At 43.2% G+C, this 24,475-nt stretch overlaps 1 protein-coding gene across 2 annotated transcripts in view; it reads left to right on the forward strand.

Moving 5' to 3' along the window:
- Positions 1-24,475, forward strand: part of SGCD (sarcoglycan delta) — a 359,455-nt gene that overhangs the window by 118,093 nt on the left and 216,887 nt on the right. For both annotated transcript variants that reach the window (XM_015428722.1, XM_015428728.1), the window contains exon 3: positions 13,633-13,734. In XM_015428722.1, coding sequence (XP_015284208.1) covers positions 13,633-13,734 — 102 coding nt within the window. The remainder of the gene's footprint in view (positions 1-13,632; positions 13,735-24,475) is intronic.

Here is a 24,475-nt window from a genome sequence, read left to right on the forward strand (position 1 = left end):
TCTGAACTGTTGTCCCGTATCAATTTTTTCCATCATCTGTAACATAAACTTCCAATTAAGATTGTCAAATGCTTTTTCCGCATCCACAAACAAAAAAGTTACCTCTTTTTCAGGGTGCTTTTCATAGTATTCCACTGCGTCCATTACTATTCTTACATTATCTCGAATTTGTCTTTTTGGCAGAAAGCCCGCTTGATCTTCTGAAATCACTGTTTGTAAGTAGTTTTTCACTCTTTCTGCAATAATTTTTGCAAAGATCTTATAGTCATTATTTAGGAGAGAAATTGGCCTGTAGTTCTTTACATTCGTTAGTTCTTGGCCTTCCTTTGGTATCAATGAAATGATTGCCTCTTTCCATGAGTCTGGCACTTTCTTGCACATCCGTATGTCGTTGGATAAAGCTTCCAGGGCCGGGACAAGTTCCTCTTTCATTTTTTTATAAAACTTCGCGGTAAATCCGTCCGGCCCTGGCGCCTTCCCCAACTTCGCTTCTTCAATTGCCTTCCTCACTTCCTCTGTTTGGATTGGCCCATTTAGTAAATCTTTAAACTCTTTGCTTATTTTGGATAGTGGAATCTCTTCTAAATATCTTTCAATCTTCTCAAGATCAATTCTATTTGCTTGAAACAATTTAGCATAATACTTGAAGAAACTTCTCTTTATACCATTAGGGTCAACGAATTCTTTTCCTTCTTCTATAATTTTGGTTATCATTCTTCTTTCTTTTCTTGCTTTGAGTTGCCAAGCTAGATATTTCCCCGGTTTATTCGCCCCTTCAAAAGATTTCTGTTGTAACTTCTTTAAATTCCAATAAAGCTCTTGGTTCAAAAAATCATTCAGCTGTTCTTTCAGCAACTGTAGTTCTCTAATAATCTTCTTTTTCCCCGGTTTCTTCTTCAGTTCTTTTTCTTTTTGGGCTATTTGTTCCAATACTTCCACTTGCCTTTGAAGTTTTTCCTTCTTTTGCTTCACATTTTGTGAGATGAGAATCCCTCTCATCACAGCTTTGTAAGCGTCCCACACTACCTGTATTGAAGTCTCTTTATTCAGATTTTGTTGGAAATATTGTTTTGTTTCTTCTTTTAACATTTCCATAACACCTTTTTTATCCAACAAATCTTCATTTATTCTCCAAAGAAAGGATTTATTCCTTTCAGTAGAGGTCCACAAAACAGGGTTGTGATCCGAGTTACATCTAGGCAGGATTTCTATTTTTTGTGTTTTCATTGACAATTCTTCTGACATCCAAATCATATCAATTCTGGAAAAAGAGCAATGTCTATTGGAATAAAAAGTAAAATCTTTCTGCGTTGGGTTCCATTTCCTCCACACATCTTCTAGTTTTTCCTGTTTGACTAGTTCAAAAAAGTTCTTTGGCAATTTTCCACTAATTTCGTTGCCTTTTTGTGATTGTCTATCCAGCCGATCTATAGTTCCATTAAAGTCTCCGGCCAAAATAACTTGATCATAAGTTTGTCCTTGTAGGTGTTCAGTTAAGTCCTTAAAGAACTTTTCTTTTGCTCCATTGGGTGCGTATATATTGACCACCAGTGTCTTTTTCTGTTGAATCATCACTTCCACACCCACATATCTTCCTTCCAAATCTTTGAAAATTTCTTTAGGTTGTAAATCCTTTTTCACATATATCACCACACCTTTTTTCTTATTTAAGGCCGAGGAATAAAATTCTAATCCCAATTTAACATTTTTTAAATATTTGGCATCCAGTTTTCTAATATGAGTTTCTTGCAAGCATATCAAGTTACAATTTTGTTTTTGTATCCAATAATTGATTCTTTTCCTCTTGTTAGGTGAATTTAATCCATTCACGTTCCATGACAACAATTTGTAATCCATTGTAGATTCTTAATTTAAAGTTCTCCAAAGACGTCAGAATTGTCCGCCTTAAATTTATAAAAATCCGTCACCGACCTGATCTGGACTCTCCCACCTTTGTAAGTAAAGGATAAGCCTTGTGGAATTTCCCATCTGTACCTAATATTCAAAGTCCTCAGTTTATCCACCAAAGGCTTATACCTTTTTCTGTCTTGCAGTACTGCTCGGGGGAGTTCTCTCATCACCATAATCTTGTTTCCTTCCATTTCAAAAGGGACGGTGAATTGTTTCTTAAAAATATCTTCTGTAGTTGTTCTTGTTACAAATTGTACAATAACATCTCTTGGTAAATTTTTCTTTTCTGCAATTCTGGAGTTCACTCTGTATATCAAATCAAAATCAGAGTCCATTGTCCCTTCATCTTCTTCCAAATATGATGTTATTGCCTTCATCATTTCATCTCTTATATCTTCATTTTCCTTCTCTTTAATGCCCCTGAATCTCAGATGGGTTTGCATCCTTCTGAACTCCATCATTGTTTCTGATCTTCTAAATTGCTGAGTCAAAGAATCCTGTTTTTCTTCCACTTGTTGCATCTTCTCTTCCACTTCCGTAGTTTTGGTTGCATTAGCCTGAATCTCCTTTTTGACTCCTTCTATTTCTTGCTTGATTGAAGTTATCTCAGTAGTGACCAAATCTTTAATTGCCGCTATGTTCTTCTCCTGAACCTCTTCAAGTTGTTTCAGATGAATCTGAGTCTGCTTTGCCATTTGTGCCTCCAGTTGCTTTTCAATCTGTTCCCCCATCCTTTTTTCACTTTGTTCTCCCATAGCTTGTATTGCTTCCAGCATCCTTTTCTCCATTGCCTCCATGGCAGCATACATCTCTTTCTTATCCTTCTCCCTCTCTTTTGACATCTTGGGGGTTGGTGTCAGCCTAGTTGGTGTTGAATTAGTTCTTGGTCTCACTTTTGGCTTAACGTCAGGATCAGAGTCAGCTCTTTTCGGTCCTCTTCTGGTCTCCGTTTTGGTGCTTTTCCTGCGGTGCGCAAATTCACAAACAAACAGTCTCTTCTAAAGGGTAGCCTTCAATCAGCCATTCCCTTCTATTTTCGCTTTTAAAAACCCTCTAAAAGAAGTTTAAAGTCAAATTTAAAGTCAGGTCCTCCTCAAAATGTCGGGCGCAACTTCTCTATGGTATTCGGGTATAGAGTAGGTCAGGTTACCGTATTCCAGGTCCCGTCTGTTCGTATACACTCACTTCCGGTTCTGCTCTCTTGTAGCTCCGAGTCTCTTCCTGTTGGCTTCCTGTTGGCTTCAGCCCTTCTTTCAGGGCTTCCTCTTCCTGTTCCAGCACCTCGGAGTATTTTTTTCGTTACACCGGCCTGCTCCTCCCGCGATACAGTTCGTCAGTTTCGGTTTTCGGCTGCGCACATATCTCAATTCCCACCGCAGGAATGTTAAACAATGTTCTTTTTTACTGTTTTAAAGCCTTCAATCAACTATTTTCTTTGCCGGAATCGGATTTCTGGGAATGTTTGGTCATTTCCCGCTCAACCGCTTGTTTCAATTTTTATCTTATCACAGTTCAGGTAAGCGGCACGTTTATTGTTATCTAGCACGATCAAATCGGGTTTCGCATTGCTTCTTTTCACTTACTGTTGTTGCCCATCTTCAAGAGGTCGGCTGGTAGAGAGCTTAAACCGGTAATCCGGCTCGAACGGCCGCTGCAGAGTTGCTTGGCACTTGCCTTCTTCGGGGGAGGAGATCAAAGCATGAAACGGCTCCTTCGGGAGCCGGATCACGCCAACCTCACACTCCCTCTTAGGCGCTGCTGCCTGCTTGTCCCCCCCCCTCACTGGGGAGCGATGCGTTGGGCTAAAAACTGCCCAAGCTGTCAAAAGCGGCCGTCGCTCACTTCGCACAATCGCGAAAGTGTGTCAGTCCTCCATCTTAGCCCGACCGGAAGCCTATTCGCACAATCGCGAAAGTGTGTCAGTCCTCCATCTTAGCCCGACCGGGAGGGCCAGCTGGTTCTGAGCCCCTGACAGCAGTGCTCTCTGGTCATTGATAGCCTTAAGACCCGGGAGGGCCATACAGTTCTGAGCCCCGGACAGCAGTGCTTTCTGGAAAGGTGGTCCCTCAGGTATGTAGGTCCCTGACCATGTAGGGCTTTAAAGGTAAGAACCAGCACCTTGAAACGAATCCAGTATGCTATCAGCAGCCAGTTCAATGCCTTCAGCACAGACTGTATGTGCTCCCGTCTAGAGAGCCCCATCAAGAGCCTAGTCGTGGCATTTTGCACCAACTGCAGCTTCCAGATTTAAGACAAGGACAGCCCCATGTAGAGAGCATTAAAGTAGTCCAATCTCAAGGTGACCATCGCATGGATCACTGTCGCTAGTCATTGCGTTCAAGGAAGGGAACCAACTGCCTGATCAGCCGAAGATGGTAAAAGGCTAATTTGACAGTGGCCTCTACCTGAGCCTCTATAGTTAAGGAGACATCCAGGAGCACTCCCAAACTCCTAACCTCCAGCACTGGCACCAATGGTGCCCCATCGAAGGTCAGGAGCAGGATCCCTAACCCCGGGCCCTCTCCGACCCAGGCACAGGACCTCCGTCTTCGTCAGATTCAATTTTCAGTCAGCTCAGCCTAAGCCAACCAGCCATAGCTTGTAATGCCCAGTCCAGATCTTCCAGTTTGGAGTCGGACTGACCGCCCAACAACAGATAGAGCTGGGTGTCATCCGCATACTGGTGACTACCCATCCCATGCCTCCAGACTATCTGGGCAAGGGGGCGCATATAGATGTTAAAACGCATTGGGGACAGCACTGCCCCTTGAGGCGCACCACAATCCAGTGGGTGCCTCCAGGATAGCTGTTCCCCTAGTGTCACCCTTTATTCACGACCTTGGAGAAAGGAGGCAAGCCACTGCAAGGCCAGCCCCTGAATTCCAACATCGGTGAGGTGGTGGATCAGTAGCTGATGGTCGACTGTGTTAAACGCTGCTGACAGGTCCAACAACAACAACACTGCTGATCCACCTTGATCCAGATGCCTCTGGAGGTCGTCCGTGAGGGCAGCCAGTGCCATCTCTGTCCCATGGCCTGGATGAAAGCCAGACTGGAAGGAATATAAAGTGGAAGCATCATCCAAAAAGCCCTGTAGCTGAACCGCCACTGCCCTCTCTATCATCTTGCCCAAATGGAGACCGGCCGGTAGTTGGCCAATAGTCTGAAACTCTACCCACTACACCACACTGACTTTGATGGGGTGGCTGCTATCAAATGGCAGCAGACAGCCAATGCTGAATGAGTCATGCAAGTTGTGTGGTTGTTTCTGTCTCTAGCTCCCAATGAATCTTCCCTTAAAGGCCAAAACAGACCAGGAAAGGGCCTGTCTTCTTCCCCTGGGCCTGTTACTGACAGAAACCAGGGCTTGAAGACTGGCAATACTCTTGGGTTGCCTAGCAACAGCCACTGTGGTCATTTGTTTCTTAAAGCTGCATTTGCTGCTTCCATTATTTTGTGGGAGGGGGTTAAGCTTCTAGTTTTGTTCTTGTTTTATTTTTATTAAGATTCTAGATTTTTCTGCAAATGTGCCTGGAGAATTTTTCAGGTTTGTAGAGACAGCTGTCTTGTTCATGCTTCCAGTCTCTGTATTTAAGCATCCACTGATTTGCCATGTTGAGAACTGAATGTATTGATATGTTTGTAATACATTTTTTTTGTATTTCATTATCCAAGATGGCTTAATTACCAGCATGCTTAACTATGTTGTCCAGTTGTATGCTTAAATTGGACATCCATTTTGAATGTGGAATTGAAATGTGCGCAGACCAACCTTCTTCTTTCATATATGTCTCAGCTGTAAAGTTTGTATGAGAGCGAACACACGCTCACCAAGATCCAGAGAAACTATACATACACACAATGCATTTCCAGAGGCTACTCTGACCTTTAAAGTCAGCCTTAAAAGTGGTTATGATAGCCTGAATATGTCAGAAAGGCTCTGTGAAGGTACAGAAGAGGCCATGCAGCCCTTTGAATGCTGTCCTTCATCTAGTGTGGGATATAAGGGGAGAAGTTCTTTATTGCTCTCAATCACATCTGTTTTCATTGTAACTTATATCTTAGAGAATAATTGGCCATAACATACATTCCTTGGTTATTTCTTTACTCTGAATGTCATTTTGGGCTACACAGCATGTCCATGATAATGCAGAAGATTGCTTTGTTATTTTCTAGCCAACAGAATAAAACCTGCCTGAAATGAGACTAATAATAATAATAGTAATGGTAACTGTTCAAAGAAATGATCTATTTTTTGACATTTAAAAACTAAGCTAGGAAAGTATATAAAATAATATTACCCTTTTAGAAAGTTGCCTTGAGGTTTCTTCTCTGGTCTCAGCAGGTGAAGGAATTACATGCTTTTGCTTTTGTGTTAGCAATTAAATCTGTTAGATTTGCTTCCTACTAACTTGAAAATTATCCTGAGTGTCAGAAATGGCATTGCAAGTACACTACTTCTTATTTGATGGTACATATACCTGTGCCATTTCCCCTCATATTATATTTTTAACAGATTGTAAGATTAAATGAGCTTCAGATGTCAGCCTTAATGAAACTGAATACTTCCCCTCCCAAAACTAAAGGCAGATTTTAAGAAAAACTTGAAGTTTTCTTTGTTGTGGTTGTTGATGTCTCTGCTTATTATGTTGCATAAAAAGCCATAAGAGGGGGGGGGAATCATATGGAACTTTGATATACATTTTGTTTGCCATTATAATTTGTCAGATGCTTCATTATGTCTTGGAAACATGGAGCTAAACAATTTCTAAGGGAAATAGACTATTTGTAGTCATCTGTCAGAGGCCAGCATCCAACACTTCATATAATTTGCCACAAAGATTTTTCACATCTAAGTGCTGTGAGCTTCAGAGTCTTTATGCACACATCATTTGAACAGTCCTAGAGCCTGTGAGCCTCTGACAATGCTAGACTGAAAAGATGATGAGGAGTGATAGCTAAGGAGATCAAATCTGAATGGGAAAAGCGGGAAAGCACACATTACTGACTTAGTTTAGTGTCTGATCAGGGGAGGCTTGAAAACGCTTAGCAGAAACAGCTGGGGCCTCCTGTACATCAAATGGCAGAGTAGAGTGTTTTGAAAGAAACATTGTGCTATTTTACTTTTTCCTCCCCCTAGCAAAAAAAAAAAAAAAGTGATTTGTGTCATGTCATCGTATACCATGCCTATGGCTGGTTGAGCAAAAGCAGAAGCAAACTCTTTGGCCAAAGATGTACATGATTTTATTGTTCCCTGATTGCCGCACCAGAGTCCAAAGTGACTACATAGTATTCTGCGCTTTTGACCACACACGGCAGCACAATCTCTCAGCTATTTCAGACCTGAGAGACGCTCACAAGCTTCCAAAACATTGGTGCCTAGATCAAAATTTTAGAAGCTGCTCAGTGAGCATCTGCTATCTGACCTGTGGCATTCACAGAAGCTATATTGGTTTCTAAGTAAAACAAGAACAATGGACTATAAAGCTTTATTTATACAACAATGTAGGATATATTTGCCCTGAAATAAACTATGACTTGTCATTGTTTTGGGGATTTTTGTAAATTCACCCTGCATTCAAGTCAAAATATTTAAATAGGTTAACATTTTATTACAATACTTTCTAAGGATTTGTTGTTTAAGCCTTTTTTGGTCACAATTGTGTTCCATGAGATACTACTAAATTTTTAAAAGTTCGGAACCAATGTTTTATTTGGTTCTACTCAGGCATGTCTATTCTTCAGCAGTCTTTGCAGCATCATAATCCCTTTGCACTTAAAAGCTATCATACTCTGGTCACATTATGAGAAGATCGAGTCTTTGGGAAAGACAATAATGCTAGGAAAAGCTGAAGGCAGCAAGAAGCTGTGGCCACTGACTTACCAGTGGTTACACACACACAATCTTTATTGGCATAACAAGGTAGGATACAACAAAACACCTGAGCGAGATTTGAGGGGAAAATAAAAAACAGTCTACAGAAATTTTCGAAAACAAGCGGCGTAGCAGAAACTAAGTATAGTTGGATCTTAACAAAGAAGAGTAAGCACGTAATCTCTCCCCCCCCCCCCTTTTACCACTTTTGGTTTCTATCTCTTTTGCTGCTAGGGCCAGGAACTCCGCCACCTGTTTGGTGACTGAGGAGCATTTGTTGGCTAACAAAGGTTCTATCCGTTTATTTAACTTAAGATTGGGGGCTGGGAGAAGTGGTTTAATCAGGCGGCATCGGTGGGGAGTGAGCAATGGGCAATCTAATAGAATATGTTGTATAGAATCAGGTTCTTTGCCACACCTGCACAATCTCTGTTCATACGGGATACCCTTGTACCTGCCAGAAACCACGAATGAGGGGAATATATTGAACCTGGCCAACATAAAGGCTCTGCGTTGGCAAGGATTTATTAAATTTGAAAAATACTGAAGCATACAGTTTTGGGGAAGGGTAAGGCCCAGAAATCGAGGTGAACAGGTGCCTTTTGCTCCAACGATTATTAATTGAGAATTGATATCTAATATTCTCCTTTTAATCATTTGAAATATGTATGATTCACTGGAGTTTCTCAGTGAGTCTAAGTCAATACTGAGTGACTTGATTTTGCTGAGTACTAACCTAAACCATTTGGGCATGAAAATATCTGCGGGTAAGAGGGAAATCAGACTGTTGGATGGAGAGTGAAAATAGAGATGAAGCCAGTATTTGATTGTGGTGGTCCAAACTCTAGATTCTACTCTGTGAAGGCCCAATTCAGCACATAGGGTGAAATAGCGCACCGAGTTGGGGATGCCTAAAATATGACGTAGAAAAGACATTTTGATTTTTTTGACATTTTGGTTGAAGCATTGGAACCACACAGGAATCCCATAAAGTAACTGAGGGAGAATGGTGGTATGGAAAATCCATAAAGCAGCTGGAACGAATTGATTACCTTTTTGGTAATGAAAGTGGGATAATGCCGACTGCTTATTCTTAGCCAAGAGAAGGGCTTGGTCACAATGCATGGAACATTTTAAGTTGTAGTGAAAAAGAATGCCCAGATACCGAAAGGATTTCACTTGGGTGATGGTTCTGCCATTGGTTTTCCAAGTATGCTGCTTCCATCATTTGGAGAACAGTAAAATTTTAGTCTTGTCATAATTGATTAATAGGGAATTCTGGGCGGACTTACCAGTGGTTGCTTTTGCGAGCGCAGGGCTTGAGATCCCAACAAGGAGGGAGGCCACGTGTACTGCTGTAGGAGCTTCAGCTGGTCCATGGTGGTTTTAGGCCTCTGGGTGGCATGGGGGGGGGTCTTGCTGACTGCTGGCCATTTGCTGGGTATTTGACTGTTTCCTCCCCAAGGTTTAGCTGGCTGGGGACAGACTTGGGTGAGCATTCATGCTGCCCAGCCCCACTCTCTCGCTTATTTAAAGCCCAGAAGCCAGGCAATCTTCTCTCGCTGCCTCAGGCACTCCCTCCTTCCCCTTTTTTCTAGATGTTCTGAATTATTTTGTTTTTAGTTCATATGTATTTCTTTGTCACAGCTTTAAGGTGGTTCTAGATATTGGGCCGGATCCATTTTGTGAGGAGGCTACACTTGTGTGCGCACCTCCCTGGGTTCAAGCCTTTATGGGGACTTGGGGGTTGAGTCATTTAGCAACATGCCTAGCTTGGGGTCAGTTGCCTGGTTCCACTTCCAGATAGCTAGGGTTCCACACAGAGTATTGTGCCAGAGGGGGCACCTTCTTGTCACTTATGGTTTTCTCTAGCATGTGGGCTGGGATGGGGTTCATCAGTCAACAGTTGGGTTGCTCGATATTTGTATCGTGCCAAATGCTCTGAATGCTGTAATCAATAAAAACTGGTGGTCTGTTTTTCTCCAATTACCTTCTGTGGTGTTTTTCTTGCTGTATTTTGCTTCCTTCCTTGTTTGGTGCCCACGCTGCCCTTAGGAAGACTCAACTTGAAATGGATTGACTTAATCAAGGAAGCCATGGCCCTCAGTTTGCAATGCCTGGGCAAGGCTGTTTATAATGTTTTGGAGGTCACTAATTCATAGGGGGGCCATAAGTTGGGAGTGACTAGACAGCACTTAATGTGCATGCACTGTCGTGGGTCAGCCAGGGCTCAGCAATAGTGAGGGCTCCATAGGAGAAGAGGAGCCCCATGTAGCCAGCCTTGAATCTACATAAGTTGACCAGGAAGAAAATGAAATGCATGCTTGTCAGGATTCACGGAGAACAGCTGGTGCAGAGCCACAGGCACCCTCCAGCCCTGATTCAGCAGGTGAAACTCAGTTAGCCGTTCCAAGCCCACCAGTATCTCCTACACCCTTCAAGTGCCACAGACAGAGGCTGAGAACAGAACTCCAGGCAAAAAGGCAGAGTGCATGCCTCCTGGGCTGACACCAGATGCTTGCTGATGACAAAGATGAGTACTTGCGCTGACCAATCAGAGATAAGGGGGGGTGCACACAGGTGGCAGCCTGTCAATCAAATTGTGCTTCACAATGAGGCATTAACCCCTAATCTCCCAGCTCTCTGAATTTGATGCACTAAGCATCCTGGTTTTGGAGGTCAGTTCGCCACACCTGACCTCTGGAACCCTGACTTCCAACTGAATGACCCCACCCTGCCTGACTTCTGAAGCTTGGTACTTAGAGCCTGCAGGGTGGAAGTCCTGCTTCTCAAACTTTGTTCCACTTGCTGTGGTTCTGAGGACACAAGCCATTATTCCTGGTGTCTTGTGGAGGATACAAAAGCTCTTTCTGTTTTGTTATTTTATTCCATTGCACCTATTGTTTCTACAAACTGTTTCCTACTTGAGAAAATTTAAAAATTAGTTAAAATATCTCATCCCAGCCTCATTCCTCTTCTGGTGTTCCTTCTCTCTTCTTTCCTTCTTTCTCATTGTTTCATCACAAGAACCTCAGGTCAGCCAGCTCACAAAATCTCTCAATCTTTCTCCACAACAGCTCAGTTAAGCTGCACTCATGGAACACGCCCCACGCCCCAAGAGAATTAGTGAATTTAAGTAGACGTATGTCTTTAAAGCATACTCACAGTTCATAGAGGGTCTGCTTTCCCTTTTATCTATGTCATTTATATCTGCCAGGATCCAGCTATCAGTCTAAGAAAAACAGACCAGTAGTGACAAGCTGGTAGAAACAGCTAGTTTAGTTGTTCCCTCACTTGAGACACCCAGCTTCAAGGCCAGCCTCCAGGGTGAAACATCAGAGCACAAAAATGAGCCTATAGCTAGCTCAGTTCAAATTGCTGGTAAGGAGCAAAAAAAATGTTGATAAGGACCACAGCAGTGATTCATTCCTATGGTTCTTAAATAGAAGACTGGAAACTAAACCACAGAAGCAAAAATACGAAGCAGGAGCAAACTACTAGCACAGAGCACAAGAGGCCATCTTGGATCCCTACCCAGATTTCTATATCACTAATTTTGCCCTTGAGAAGTGTTCAGAAACTTCAATTGGTACAGAATGTTGCAGCCAGGATATTGACTGGAGTGGGTCATAAGGATCATATCACTCCAGAGTTAGCCTATCTATGCCAGTTACCAATATGTTGCCAGGAAAAATTCAGGGTGCTTGCTTTTGACTGTCAAAGCCCTAGATGGTTTGGGACCAACATAACTGAAGGACCGCCTACTTGCTTATGAACCCACTCAACCCATATGGTAATTTTCGGATACCCTACTTTGGGTGCCTCTGCGTTCTGAGATTAGGCAGGTGGCAACCCAGGAGAGGGCCTTCTCATTCATGGCATCAAAACTGTGGAACTCTCTTCCCAGAGGGACTTTCCTGTTCCCTTCTGTTGCCATGTTCCGCCATTGGTGAAGACTTTTATGTTCTGCTCCCTCCCTCCTGATTGATATTTTAATTGCTGTTTTAATGGATTTGTATGTATTTTAGCTCTGTTTTCAATTGTTTTGGTGATGTGTGTTTGAGTGTGTGTGTTATTTTAATGGTTTTTACATATGATTTTTTTCATGTATGTTTTAACTTATTAGCTGGCTTGAAGGCCCTTGTGAGGGCAGAAAGGTAGGATATACATTTTGTAAAATAAATAAAATACATAAATATTTAGAGAATGGAGAGGCCTGGATTTTTTTTTTCAAGAGGGACAAAAGGAAATACTTTATTCAACAAGTGATTGATAGGCCTGGATAAAAAGACCAGCAGGTCAGTCTTAAGTAGAGTTACACCCTTCAAAGGACACTGACCTCAAGATGACACTGTTAGAGTACTATGTAATGGATTTTAGTACTGGTGAATGCAGCAAAATTTGGAATGCGAATTTCTGTTTTTATCCAGGGCTTCAGATTCCTAACCAAAGAATTGTACCACAATCGCACTGTGCATTTCTTTGATGATATCTTTGACTTCTTGTCTGTACCTCCTCCACACACTTATTTGTTCATAATTGCATCTTCCACTAGACTAAGGTGCCTGCTGTAACAGACTATATGTTTTTCAAACATTAAAGATGAATTGTAATGTAGGCATAGTCTGCTTGTCAATTATGAATTTTCATTATTGTTCTGTTTAATCCAAAAAAAGCTATGAAGGGGAGGGGAGCTGTAAAAAATTTCATTCTGACTCTGGCAAGATGCTTTCCAGTGTTTCAAAAACGTGGTTTTGTTTTTTAAGTGTAGAATTATGGGGAAACAAGAGGCAGGGCCCACGGTACGTGCAGGGGGGGGAGTATTCCTCACAGCTCCCGGCCTGCAGAAGCAGGAGACATGGCAGCAGGTGAGCCCAGCCTTCTCTCTCCCCCCTCCTTCCCCCCAGTGGCAGTGGCGAGACTGGCCCACAAAGCTTTCTCCTTCCCCTCTCTCTCCCCAGCAGTGGTGGCAGCGAGGCCAGCCCACCAAGCTTTCCCCTTCCGCCCTCCCTCCCCAGTGGCGGCAGCGAGGCTGGCCCATCCGCCAAGCTTTCTCCCTCCCTCCCCAGCGACGGCGATAGAAGTGCATGTACAGGGAATGCTCCTTTACTTTTTGGGGGATTTAAGTATCCCCCCATCGTTTTTTACAGTTTTTAGATTTTTCTGCGCATCTAGGGATTGCCCCAAATGTGCAGGAAAATCTCCCTGCCCCCCATGTGCCCCCGATGTGCTGATTTAGATATCTGCACGCGGGGGGCGCCTTGGCTATTAGATATATTGATAATGGAAACTGTATAACCATATAGCATCTTGTTGAAGCTATTTGCTTGTGAGGAAAAATCTGGAATAATTACAATTCTAAATAAAGTTTTTAACTAATTCTGCAGAAAAACCAAGTTAAATAATTCTGTTTGCTGAATGCTTTGTTTTATTTGTGCACAAAAATGCAAGTCGTCCATTTTATAGATACCACTATATGGCAACTCTGTCTGAGTGCTTGTCATAAATGGACAATATCAATATAAATGTTGAAAGCTAGACATGTTCCAATGAATGGTTTTGTGTTAACATTAAATGCCACCCTGTCATCTCTTGCTCTTTCTCTGTCCCCTAGATGAGAAGCTAAAGGGCATCTTTCACCTGAATAAATGGTTAAGGGGGGGGGGAGACTTCAGATTGCTTGAAACACAATTTTCTCACAAAGGATGAGTTAAAAGGATAATGCAAGTGATTGTATTGTACAGTGCCTCCCAGTGTTTTACATGGTGTTCTTTTCCAAGAAATGCCTTTTTGACAATCAGGTGTCTATAAAATCATAGCTAATGGGGACTTTTTGTGTTTTTCAGGATGGAATGGGAAACCTGAGGATCACAGAAAAAGGTTTAAAGCTGGAAGGAGACTCAGAATTCTTGAAACCTCTCTATGCCAAAGAAATACGATCCAGGACAGTAAGTTTCCAGAAACATTTAAAAAATCAAATTCCTGTCTGTCTTAATGCTTAAAATATGTCACTAACTACTAGCAAGATGACTACAGGGTCATCTTGTAACTATATATTAGATTGGCTGCACTGTGGGAGGGTGATTGGTGAACCAGTTGAATCAATAAAAGGAAGAATTAGCAGCATTGGTAATGAAACAAATATAATATTTCCAGAGTATCTGGAAAGAAGAATTGTTTTGCCAGAGAAAATCTGTTTAATCCAATAATCTGATTATGGTAATGGCCAGCCATGGGTTGTGATAAACCAACAAGCACAGATTGATGTTACAGTCATGCTCAATTATTTGCCCTCAGCATCCAGCAATCAAAGGTGTATTGCTTTGAATCATGGAGACTCCATTTGTCTTGCCTTGGCTAATATCCATTGATAGATTGAGTAGAGGGGCATACAGGATTTTGATTAGCTCTCCTGTTGGCAACAAGTAGTGACTTCATAATAAACATGAGTGCACTTTTTTTTGGGGGGGGGGTCCAACTAGTAGAGATGTGCATCATGTATTGTGTTTTATTGGACATTGCTATTACCTGGATCCAGAAGATAGAGCAAATTTACAATAAAATTATATATTTATGTCCTGAAGACAATAATTTATTAAGAGTTTAGTCAGTTTTGTTCATTTTTACCTCACATATGATGTGGTAAGCAGTTTGCAAATGTTAAGCTACTTGAGCCAGCCCACCTTGTCCTTCTTCTTGGTAAAAATGGTAGAGAATGAAACCAGACACAGATGATAGAAGTACATCCTTCTGCTCTGCTCTCACCCACTTGGTTGAGATCGGAGCAGCTGGCAGCAACGCACTGGAAGGGCCTAGTCATGGGTGAAAGATGATTGCTGAGAATGTAACCATATTCTGTACCGAGTACAAAGGCATCTAACCAGTTTTCATAGACAATGAGTTGAATATTCAGTAAAGAAAAATGGGGGAAATCACACTTCCTTGTAATTTCTAGGGGAGGGAATCGCCCTTCTAGTTCAAGAGGTGAAACCAGTTGTGGATTTCTTTGTGGATTTCAGGGAAAGCACTCATAGGTTCCACATAGGCATTGCTAGGTTTGACTTAACAATGAGGCATTGAGCACAACTGTATTCACATGATCAGTGACAAAAATGGGGGGAAACAAACTCAACCCAAAATTACCAATAATGCTGCAAGAGTCAAGCTTTTTGTTGTTGTCCAACTCTTCATGACCCCACGGACCACATCACGCCAGGCCCTCCTGTCTTTTGCCATCCTCTGGAGTTTGCTCAATTTAATGTTTGTTGCATCGGTAACACTGTCTAACCATCTCATCCTTTGGCATCCCCTTCTTCTGTTACCTTCAATCTTTCCCAACTTCAGGGTCTTCCCCAGTGAGTGCTCCCTTCTCATTTGGTGGCCAAATTATTTGAGTTTCAGCTTCTGTATATGTCCTTCCAGGGAACAGGTTTGATTTCTTTTAGGATTGACTGATTTGATCTCCTTGCAGTCCAAGGGACTCTCAAGAGTCTTCTCCAGCACCATAATTCAAAAGCATCCATTCTTCGACGCTTGGCCTTCCTTATGGTCCAGCTCTCGCAGCCATACATTACTACTGGGAATACCATTGCTTTGACTATGTGGACTTTTATTGGCAGTGTAGTGTCTCTGCTTTTTATCATGCTGTCTAGGTTAGCCATCACTTTCCTCCCAAGGAGCAGGCATCTTTTAATTTCATGGCTGCAGTCACTGTCTGCGGTAATCTTGGATCCCAGGAACGTGAAGTCTGTCACTGTTTCCAAGACTTCCCCTTCTATTTTCCAAGGAGTGATAGGGCAGGATGCCATGATCTTAGTTTTTTTTTATGTTAAGTTTCAAGTTTCAAGCTACCTCAAATAAAACATCAAAATATATATTTATTATATGTTGTACACAATGGCAAAGATTAAAAACATAAGGTTTGAATATCAGACTGCTTTAAGAAAGGAACACCTGGTCTGGAATTATATATTAACTTGTGAATGTGTGTCTTTTGGAAATAGCATATATTACTGACCACTGAGAAAGGCCCTAGAGGCCGAAATGCATGTGGCCTTGTTGGTCATTTGATATGTATGTGATATCGTTAACTTTGTATGTGAAATTATTATAGTTTATGTAAAGCGAATGTTGATGTTCTATATTGTGTACACCATACACACACACACACACACACATATAAATATTCACATGATCAGTGACATAAAACAAGCACGGACCTTGCAAAGCCTCTTTCCTTGTGCCTGATGCGTTCAATACAAGGGCATTGGACATAAATGTTAATTCTAAAGCATTTCAAGTACTCTTCCTTCCTGTAGAAACATAACAGCCATACAGTGGTTTGCAATGAATGAGCAAATCACAGCAGTGGTTTATCGTATAATTAAATTTGAGGAATAATGTAGTTTTGATTCCTGGTCTAGTTCTTAATGCAGTTTTAAATTGCACCCAAAATATGATCATGTTTCTTTGTTCTTAAGAATGTTAAGTTGGCCCATTGCTATTTATGTCATCTTTTGAGATCTGGATTTCATACACCTAGCAGAAATGCTGCAATATTTTGAGCACCTTCCCCCATTCAGTTGTTTCCTTTCTTTAGTGGTTCTTCGTGGGACATTCCTCACGTCTAGGATAAGCCCCTCCTCCTTCCGCAGGGTTGGCTCCAACTTTGATCCAGGTGGGGGAGGGGCTTATCCCCTTGCAGGCGATCCAGTTTCTTGCTGGCCCTGCTTGTAGCAGGACGTGCTCCAGCTGCTCTGCATAAAGCAGCTAGCAAGAAATAGAAATGAAAGAAGAAAGAAGAACGATCGGAGCCGCGGCGTGGGAAGCGCGAATTTCGGTGGCTCTTGAGAGGGCTCCAATGCGGCGCCTGGTGGCTGAGGAGCTCCAACAATCCCTCTTGGGATGCACTCCTGCTGGCCTTACCCATCCTCGGGCGGAGGGCCTGCTCCCAAGAGCCAGGGAGCGTGGAGAACAAGAGGCATGGAGGCTTCGTTTTTCTCGGTCTTCCCCCCTCCTTTCCCACACATCACAGAGCACCTTCCAGGATGAGGCACGGATTGGCAATCAACCATCTCCCAACACCTCACCTGCATCGCGGTAAATCAAGCCGCTAAAGGGGGGGATTGTGTTTTCTCCACCCCGGGCGTGCTTGAGGCTGAGATAGGTTTAACGAGCCATGGATCTCCGCTAGCCCCAGGAGACTCCAGGGGGAGGGGGAGATCTAGCTATAGCCCTTCCTAACTTGCTTTCTCAAGAGGAAAAGTGAAGGGGGGGAAGGTTTTACTTGCCCAGTGATGAGTTTCACTTTTACTTTTGCAGGCGGGAAGCCTTTTAGGCAGGAAAACATGGTGTCCACCATGTTTGTCTCCATCTAGGCCAGCACTAAGGCCTATTGTCTTCTTCCTCTAAGCTCTGAGGAGCAGGGCGGAACAGACCAGACCCTATTGGAGAATGGGAGGGGGGTTTGCCCAACCCTCAGATGGATGTCTCAGGACAATTTTATATATATAAGGGGGAGGGAGTCTTGGGTATAGCACCTAAAGCTAGCCTCATTCCCCCTAACCCCCCCCCCACAGGTCCAGTCTAATGGCTGAGAAGACAGTACCAGGCTGTGTGCAAGATGGTGGCAGTGCCTCTGGGGAAGCTACTCCATTCAGGCCTACTAATTCACAGGAACCACAAGTTCCCATGGATAACCAAGCAGCAGAATCCAGGGAATCCATTAATGATGACATGCTTAACTGGTTCCAATGAGAGATGAAGCGTGAGTTCAAGGAGATGATTAAGGAAACTCTACTGAGCTCTACCCCAGATGATTCTTCTATGGGAAGGGGCAGGTCGCTCAAAAGACCCAGAGATAGAACAGCAAGCACCTCTCTGTCGCCTGCCAGGCCTAAACCCAAGAGACACAGGTCTTCATCCAGGGACCAAAGTCCTCTGCTGGATCATGTAGAGTCTGATCCAGAGGTTTCTTCTTCTACCTCTTCAGAAAAGGAAGAAGGAGAACTCTCTGCGGAAGAAGAGGAGGTTGTACCAGCGGTGCAATCCAGACTGTTCCCACAGGAATTATACTCACGTCTCTTGCCTAAAGTGCTAAGGACCCTAGATCTCAAGTCTGGACCTAAGGAAGAGGCTGAACAGGAATCGGAATTTCAGAATGGAGAGAAAAAACTGATGCCAAAGCTAGCAGTTACACAGCCAGGGTTGCCGCTTCCAGCCTCCTTTTATAACATAATGAAAGTGGAGTAGGGGCAACGGGCAAAACCCAAGGCTAACAATCACCTTTTCTCCAAGTTCTATTCCCTGATGCCAGAGGCCACGAAGAAGCTTAAATTACCAGTCGTGGATGATCCTGTTACCAGTTTGTATTAAAATTCAGTGCTGCTGGTGGATGCAGATGGGATGCCTAAAGACCATACGGATAGACCGTATACGGATAGAGACCGTGTGGGGAACAGGCACTCCATAAGAATTTTAAAGCCGCTTCTTCGGCCATCAAGGCATCTATGGCAGGCTCCCTGTTCGCAAGAGCAGCGTACGACTGGGCTGAAAGCATAGCATCGGCTGGCAGCGGGGTTCCTAAGGAATTTAAGGACGAGTTAAAGAAAATCTCCCTGGCGATTGCCTTCACCGTAGATGCTACCCTGGATGTGTTTCGACTGTCTGCCAGGGCCTTGGCATGCAGTGTAACGGCATGGAGGAACAATTGGCTTCGCCACTGGAACCTCCATCTCTTAGACACAGGGGCAATAGAGAAGGTGCCTTCATTCCAGCAGGGACAGGGCGCCTACTCCATTTTCTTCATGGTGCCAAAGAAAAACAGGTCCACGAGAGCCATTTTAGATCTAAAATGGTTGAACAAATTCATTCGTCACAGGACATTCAGGATGGAAACTCTCAAGTCCATCCTGACATCTATTCAGGCAGGGGATTTTCTGATGTCGTTAGACCTGTCAGAAGCATACCTTCATGTCCCAATTCACAACACACACCGGAGTTTTCTGCGCTTCAGTTATGCCAATCTACACTTTTAGTACAGAGCTCTCCAGTTCGGCCTCAAGTCTGCTCTGAGGGTATTTACAAAGGTACTGGTGACTCTGGTAGCTCATCTCAGACTGAAGGGGGTGGAGCTTTTTGCATACCTGGACAATATCCTGATCAAAGCCCCGTCGACCATAGAGTGTATGGAGACTTCACGCCTAACAGTCTGGATCCTAAACGACCACGGTTTCGTAGTGAATTTGGAAAACAGTCATCTCCAGCCTTCTCAGCAACTACTTCACCTAGGAATGGAGATAGATACAACACAGGATCGAGCCTTCCTGTCGCAGGAATGAGACCAGAAAATACGAGCCGTGATGGAGGAGGTGTTGAGAAACGACAAGACAGAGCTTATGACCTTGGTCAAGTTATTGGGAATGCTGGTCTCCCTTCAGGAGATTGTCCAGTGGGCACGTTTCCATGCCAGAACCCTGCAAAGGTTCCTCCTTCCCCATCAGGGGGTGATAGCGAACAAAAGGTTCAAGATGCTTCAATTGCTGGTGTCAGTACGCCAGCAGCTGAAGTGGTGGCTAGAACCCTCAAGGTTCAAACTCAAGGTCCCTCTCCGAGACCCTCAAGGTTCAAACTCAAGGTGCCTCTCCAAGACCCACCGAGGACCATCATGAAAATGGATGTGAGCCTGTTGGGCTGGGGGGGCCACTCAGGAAAGAGGATGGTTCAAGGAGAATGGTCTGTACAGGAGACACAGGAGAGCATCAATTTTCTAGAATTGAGGGCAATTCGTCTTGGTCTCCTGAATCTTGCAGATCAACTGTCGGGTCACCATGTCTTGGTCCAGACCAACAACATGACGGAGGCCTACATGAATCAGCAAGGGGGCACCAAGATTCAAAATCTACATGTGGAGGCTGCCAGGCTGATTTCTTGGGCAGAGAGTCACCTACTGTCGTTGGAAGCCAACCAAGTGGCGAGAAGAAACAACGAGCTGGTGGACTGGTTAAGCCAGAAAAGGCTGGATCAGTCGGAGTGGAAACTAAATGTGGAAGTATTCAAACTCATACATCACAAGTATGGGAACATATGCATGGACCTATTTGCGAGAGAGTTGAACCATCAAGTTCTGGAATTTTTCTCAAGAGAAAGAAACACCCTAGCAAAGGGAACCGACGCACTGAACTTCACATGGCCACAGGGCCTTCTTTATGCCTTTCCGCCACTGCCAATCATCCATAGGGTGCTGCAAAAGATTCGCCAGCAAAAGGCAGAGGTAGTGCTCATAGCACCTTTCTGGCCGCACCGATCTTGGTTCCAGGACCTTCAAAGACTAGCCATCATGAAGCCCTGGCACCTCTCCCCATGGGAGGACTTATTAACTCAAGGGCTGACAAAACATCCGAGGCCGGAGTTGCTCAATCTAGCAGTGTGGAGATTGAGCAGGAAATGCTATTGGGGGCAGGTTATCAGGTTAAGGTTGTAGACACCATGCTGGCATCTAGGAAGACGTCCACCAATAAATCTTATGACCATACCTGGTCGGTCTTCCACTCCTGGAACATGCACCAGAAGATAGATTCCCTCCAGGCTTCTGTTAAGTCCATCTTGGTTTTCATTCAGGATGGGCTAAATAAGGGTCTCAGCACAAGTACCCTTAGGAGACAGGTGTCGGCCATCTCCACTGTCCAGGGGGCGAGACACGGGCGGTCCCTTCTCAGGCATCCTCACATTAAGAGGTTCTTAAAGGGGGCAGTACACAGGTTCCCTACATGGAACCTTAACACAGTTTTGCAAGCTCTTTGTAAACACCCATTTGAGCCCATGGCCTCCTGTCCTCTCAAGGAGTTAACGTTCAAAACCCTCTTCCTCGTAGGAATTACCTCTGCTCACAGGATTTCCGAATTGAGAGCCTTATCAGTTAACAGGGAGCTGTGCGTCTTCCATCGGAACAAGGTGGTCCTTTGCATGGATCCGGCCTTCATTCCAAAGATCAATTCAGTTTTTCATAGGGCAGAGGAAATTATTCTGCCCTCTGTCTGTGCCAATCCACAACATGATAAACAGCGGGAGTGACATTGTCTAAATGTCAGGAGGGCCCTCAGGTTTTATATTGAAAGGACCAAATAATGAAGAAAATCAGAAGTGCTCTTTGTGTCCTTCCAGAAATCTTCTATGGGGGTACAGGTTTCCACCTCTACGTTGAGCAGGTGAATTAAGGGTTGTATAATCCTGGCCCACAAGGCTAAAGGGTTAGAACCTCCAGAGGGAATTGTGGCGAACTCCCTTAGGGGAGCAGCCACGTCTGCAGCATACCGGTCGTTTCCCTCCTTAGAAACTATATGTAGGGCAGCCACGTGGAAGTCCGTTCACTTCTTTACCAAACATTACAGAGTGGACAAATTAGCATCAGTTGAGGCAGCCTTCGGACACAGGGTGCTTCAACACACTCTAAATGGGGATGTGATTTCCCGCCCTGAAGCTCATAGCTTTTGTACATCCCAAACGTGAGGAATGTCCCACGAAGAACCACTAGAGAACAGAAGGTTTCTTTCACTTACCGTGAATCTTCCTTTCTCGGTGGTTGTGAAGTGGGACATTCCTGCGCACCGTTTCTTTATGGGGTGCACCTCCCCTTCATTACAGAGTTGTGGGGAAGCAAAAGACGGTACAGAGGGGAACCTTGTCTTAGTTAAAAGTTGGTTCCCTACTCTGTGCCCAGTTTGTTACTTTAGTTAGTCTCTCTGTGTTTTGGGAGAAATTTTCTTCTTTCTAGTGCCTTTCCAGCAGGGGTTTGACCTAACTGGCTTGAAGATGACTAGATCGCCTGCAAGGGGATAAGCCCCTCCCCTGCCTGGATCAAAGTTGGAGCCGACCCTGCGGAAGAGCTTATCCCAGACATGAGGAATGTCGCACTTCAGAACCACCGAGAAAGGAAGATTCACGGTAAGTGAAAGAAACCGTCCGTTCTCTATCAAAATTCACACAGCAACCTGCCGTGCAAAAACTTGTAGTAGGAAAGATCTTGTATTTAAGCAGTCCTGTGTCTGAATTATATATGCACTGAGCCTCAGCTGCATTCAGTCCTAGGCTTGTAGGAGAGATCCTTCCAGTTATTAGTTATGTCAGTTATGATCCTGTTGTAAGCACTCCACAATGCGTTTGGAAGGTACCTGATACAGCAACCTTACTGAAGGTAATCAGGTGTGGATCTAATTGGTGCCTGAATGGGAGAGCTCCTGGGAACTTTGTATATACTACCTTAAATTCCATGATGGAAGAAGAGAGTGATAGAAATGCAATAAACAAATAAACTCTGGAGATTTAAATGTCTACATAGTTAAGGTATAACGATGATTTTTCATTTTGTTCTGTTCTCCCCATCTTCTCTCAACCTACTGAGAGCCATTGGTGTAGTGGTTAAGAGTGGTAGATTCTAATCTGGAGAACCAGGTTCGATTACCCACTCCTCCACTTAAAGCAAGCTGGGTGACCTTGGGTCAGTCACAGTTCTCTCAGCCCCCCACCAAAACAAAATAGCTCTCCATAAAGAAGAGCTAAATTTTCAGGCTGCCAGACAATATTTGGATCTGCTGTCTAGACTACATCCACTGCCATAAGATAATTAATTAATTAATTCTCAGCCTAATTTTGTGCCTAGTAATTGTTTATCCCTACAGGGTGTATGCCACATCTAGCAGGTGAACCTTCTGTTTTGCTGCCATAGCATACAGTTGGAATGATTATGTGCCATTTCAGAATAAAAGGTTAGGCTTTCCTTTAGAATGAATGTAAAGTAATGGCACAAATGATTATTCATACCCAAGATATGTATTTCAAAGGAAGAAAACTTGAATTCACAAATTTCATTAACTTCTTAAAGAATTGATTGATGCAAGTGGCAAAAAATAGTTAAGTATAGAGTGCTTAAAATTATTGCAACTACATTTAATGGCAGCAGGGGTTTTTTTGGCTATGAACATTTTTGACATTCTCATTTAACCTAAGTAGCTTTAAATAAATAGGCTATGCATTCTTTAGTTTGCCATTAATACTTTACAGGATGGATCACAGTTCCTGTTTCCTGTCAGAAGTATTAATTTGATCATATATTAACCTCCCACTTTGATATGATATTAGATACCTAATTAAACAACTTTAACAATACATTAAATTTGCATTTGTCTTATAAAAATTGGGTTTTGTGGAATAGTCAATGCAACATTCAATACAATATCCCATTTCATTACTTGAGGTTATAACCTTTGCAAATTGGTTGCAGATTGATCTCAGCAGCAGCAAACATTTTTTTGAAAGAGACTTAATGAGGAAATCTTCATATATATATATTTTTCATAAGGGAATAAGGGAAAACCTTTGACTCGTAAAATTTCATTCACTGTGATGAATCCAACTGAAGAGAAAATACATTTTGGTAGTTTTATAAACAGTTTGCTAAAGTGGCTAAATAACATATTAATTGACATTACAAAAGTAAATGAAACTTGTTTTTCTAAACTGTAATAAAAATAATGAATGTTTTAGACTGTGAAATGCTATGTGTGCTTCCTTTTAAATAAAAGGGGGGGTGGCTTTGAAAACGCCATGCATTGTATGGGTAAGTGCTAGTTGTGCACCATTAAAGTGACTGTATAGAAATATTGATTTCTATAAACCCCTGCCTTCCCCTGACCCCTGCCTTCGCCTGGAATGTTTTGCTGATACCCTGCTGTGTTGCATTTCCTATTGAAGCCACATGGCCTCAATAGCCCTGCCCTATAACCCTACATTCTTCACACTTCCATGATGGCAGAGAACAGATGGCCCTAGCAAACAGGCAAAGACACACGTACGCTATGGAGTGGTTGGAATTTGGGGACCACATGACTGCAGGTGTGGTCTTCAGAGTGCTGATCATTCAGAAGTTGTAACCAAGACAACCAACAAATTAGACACCCCTATGCCCACTCGCAATTGGCTGAATGGCCACAGCTGATTGTGACTGGAATGTACCTATATATCTATTCAAACCCTATGGAGAGAGCTCTCTCTCTTTCTCCTGCTATGCTCTCTGTTACTCTGGTGTTCTGTTCACCTACATGCTGTCCTGCCATGTGCTCTGTTGGAGGACAAAGGATTGCTTGGTGAGCCAAGCTCATGATTGGCAAAGATGGACTTCTTGCTCCAAATCCCTTGGGGCTACTGGATTATTGCCAATGGACTATTCTGGACTGATAACTGTTCCTGACTTGGTAAATATGCATCTCTAATGTGTAGTAAAGGCAAAACATTGCCTAACCTTTGTTATTTTGAAATCCTTATTAGTCTAACTGCAAAGCTCTGCGCTGAATAAACCTTATTCTTGTTTATAAATACTGTCTGTTTTGATGTGCAACTGAATCCCAAGCCTAAATCGTGCAGCCTAACTGGCTACACGCTACCATTGAGATTAAGTGTACATCTCTGAGGAGGTGCTAGTGTGTTCTGTCTGGTGGCTATTGTTCTGAAATCCTGAGAGCCTACCTCTCTGGGTTATTGTGTAATGTATTGAGCCAGTGTAGAGTTTTCCCCTCATCCCTGGAATGGCCTGGGGGGCAGAATCTATACAGTGACTTAGAGTTATACAACAGATTTCCAGAAGAAAAAGATCCATGAATGTATGTAAACACAGTCAAACTAGAAATTTAAGCTGTT

The sequence above is a fragment of the Gekko japonicus genome, unplaced genomic scaffold (assembly GCF_001447785.1).
Source record: "Gekko japonicus isolate JY-2015 unplaced genomic scaffold, Gekko_japonicus_V1.1 scaffold763, whole genome shotgun sequence".
NCBI classification, from domain to species: Eukaryota; Metazoa; Chordata; class Lepidosauria; order Squamata; family Gekkonidae; genus Gekko; species Gekko japonicus.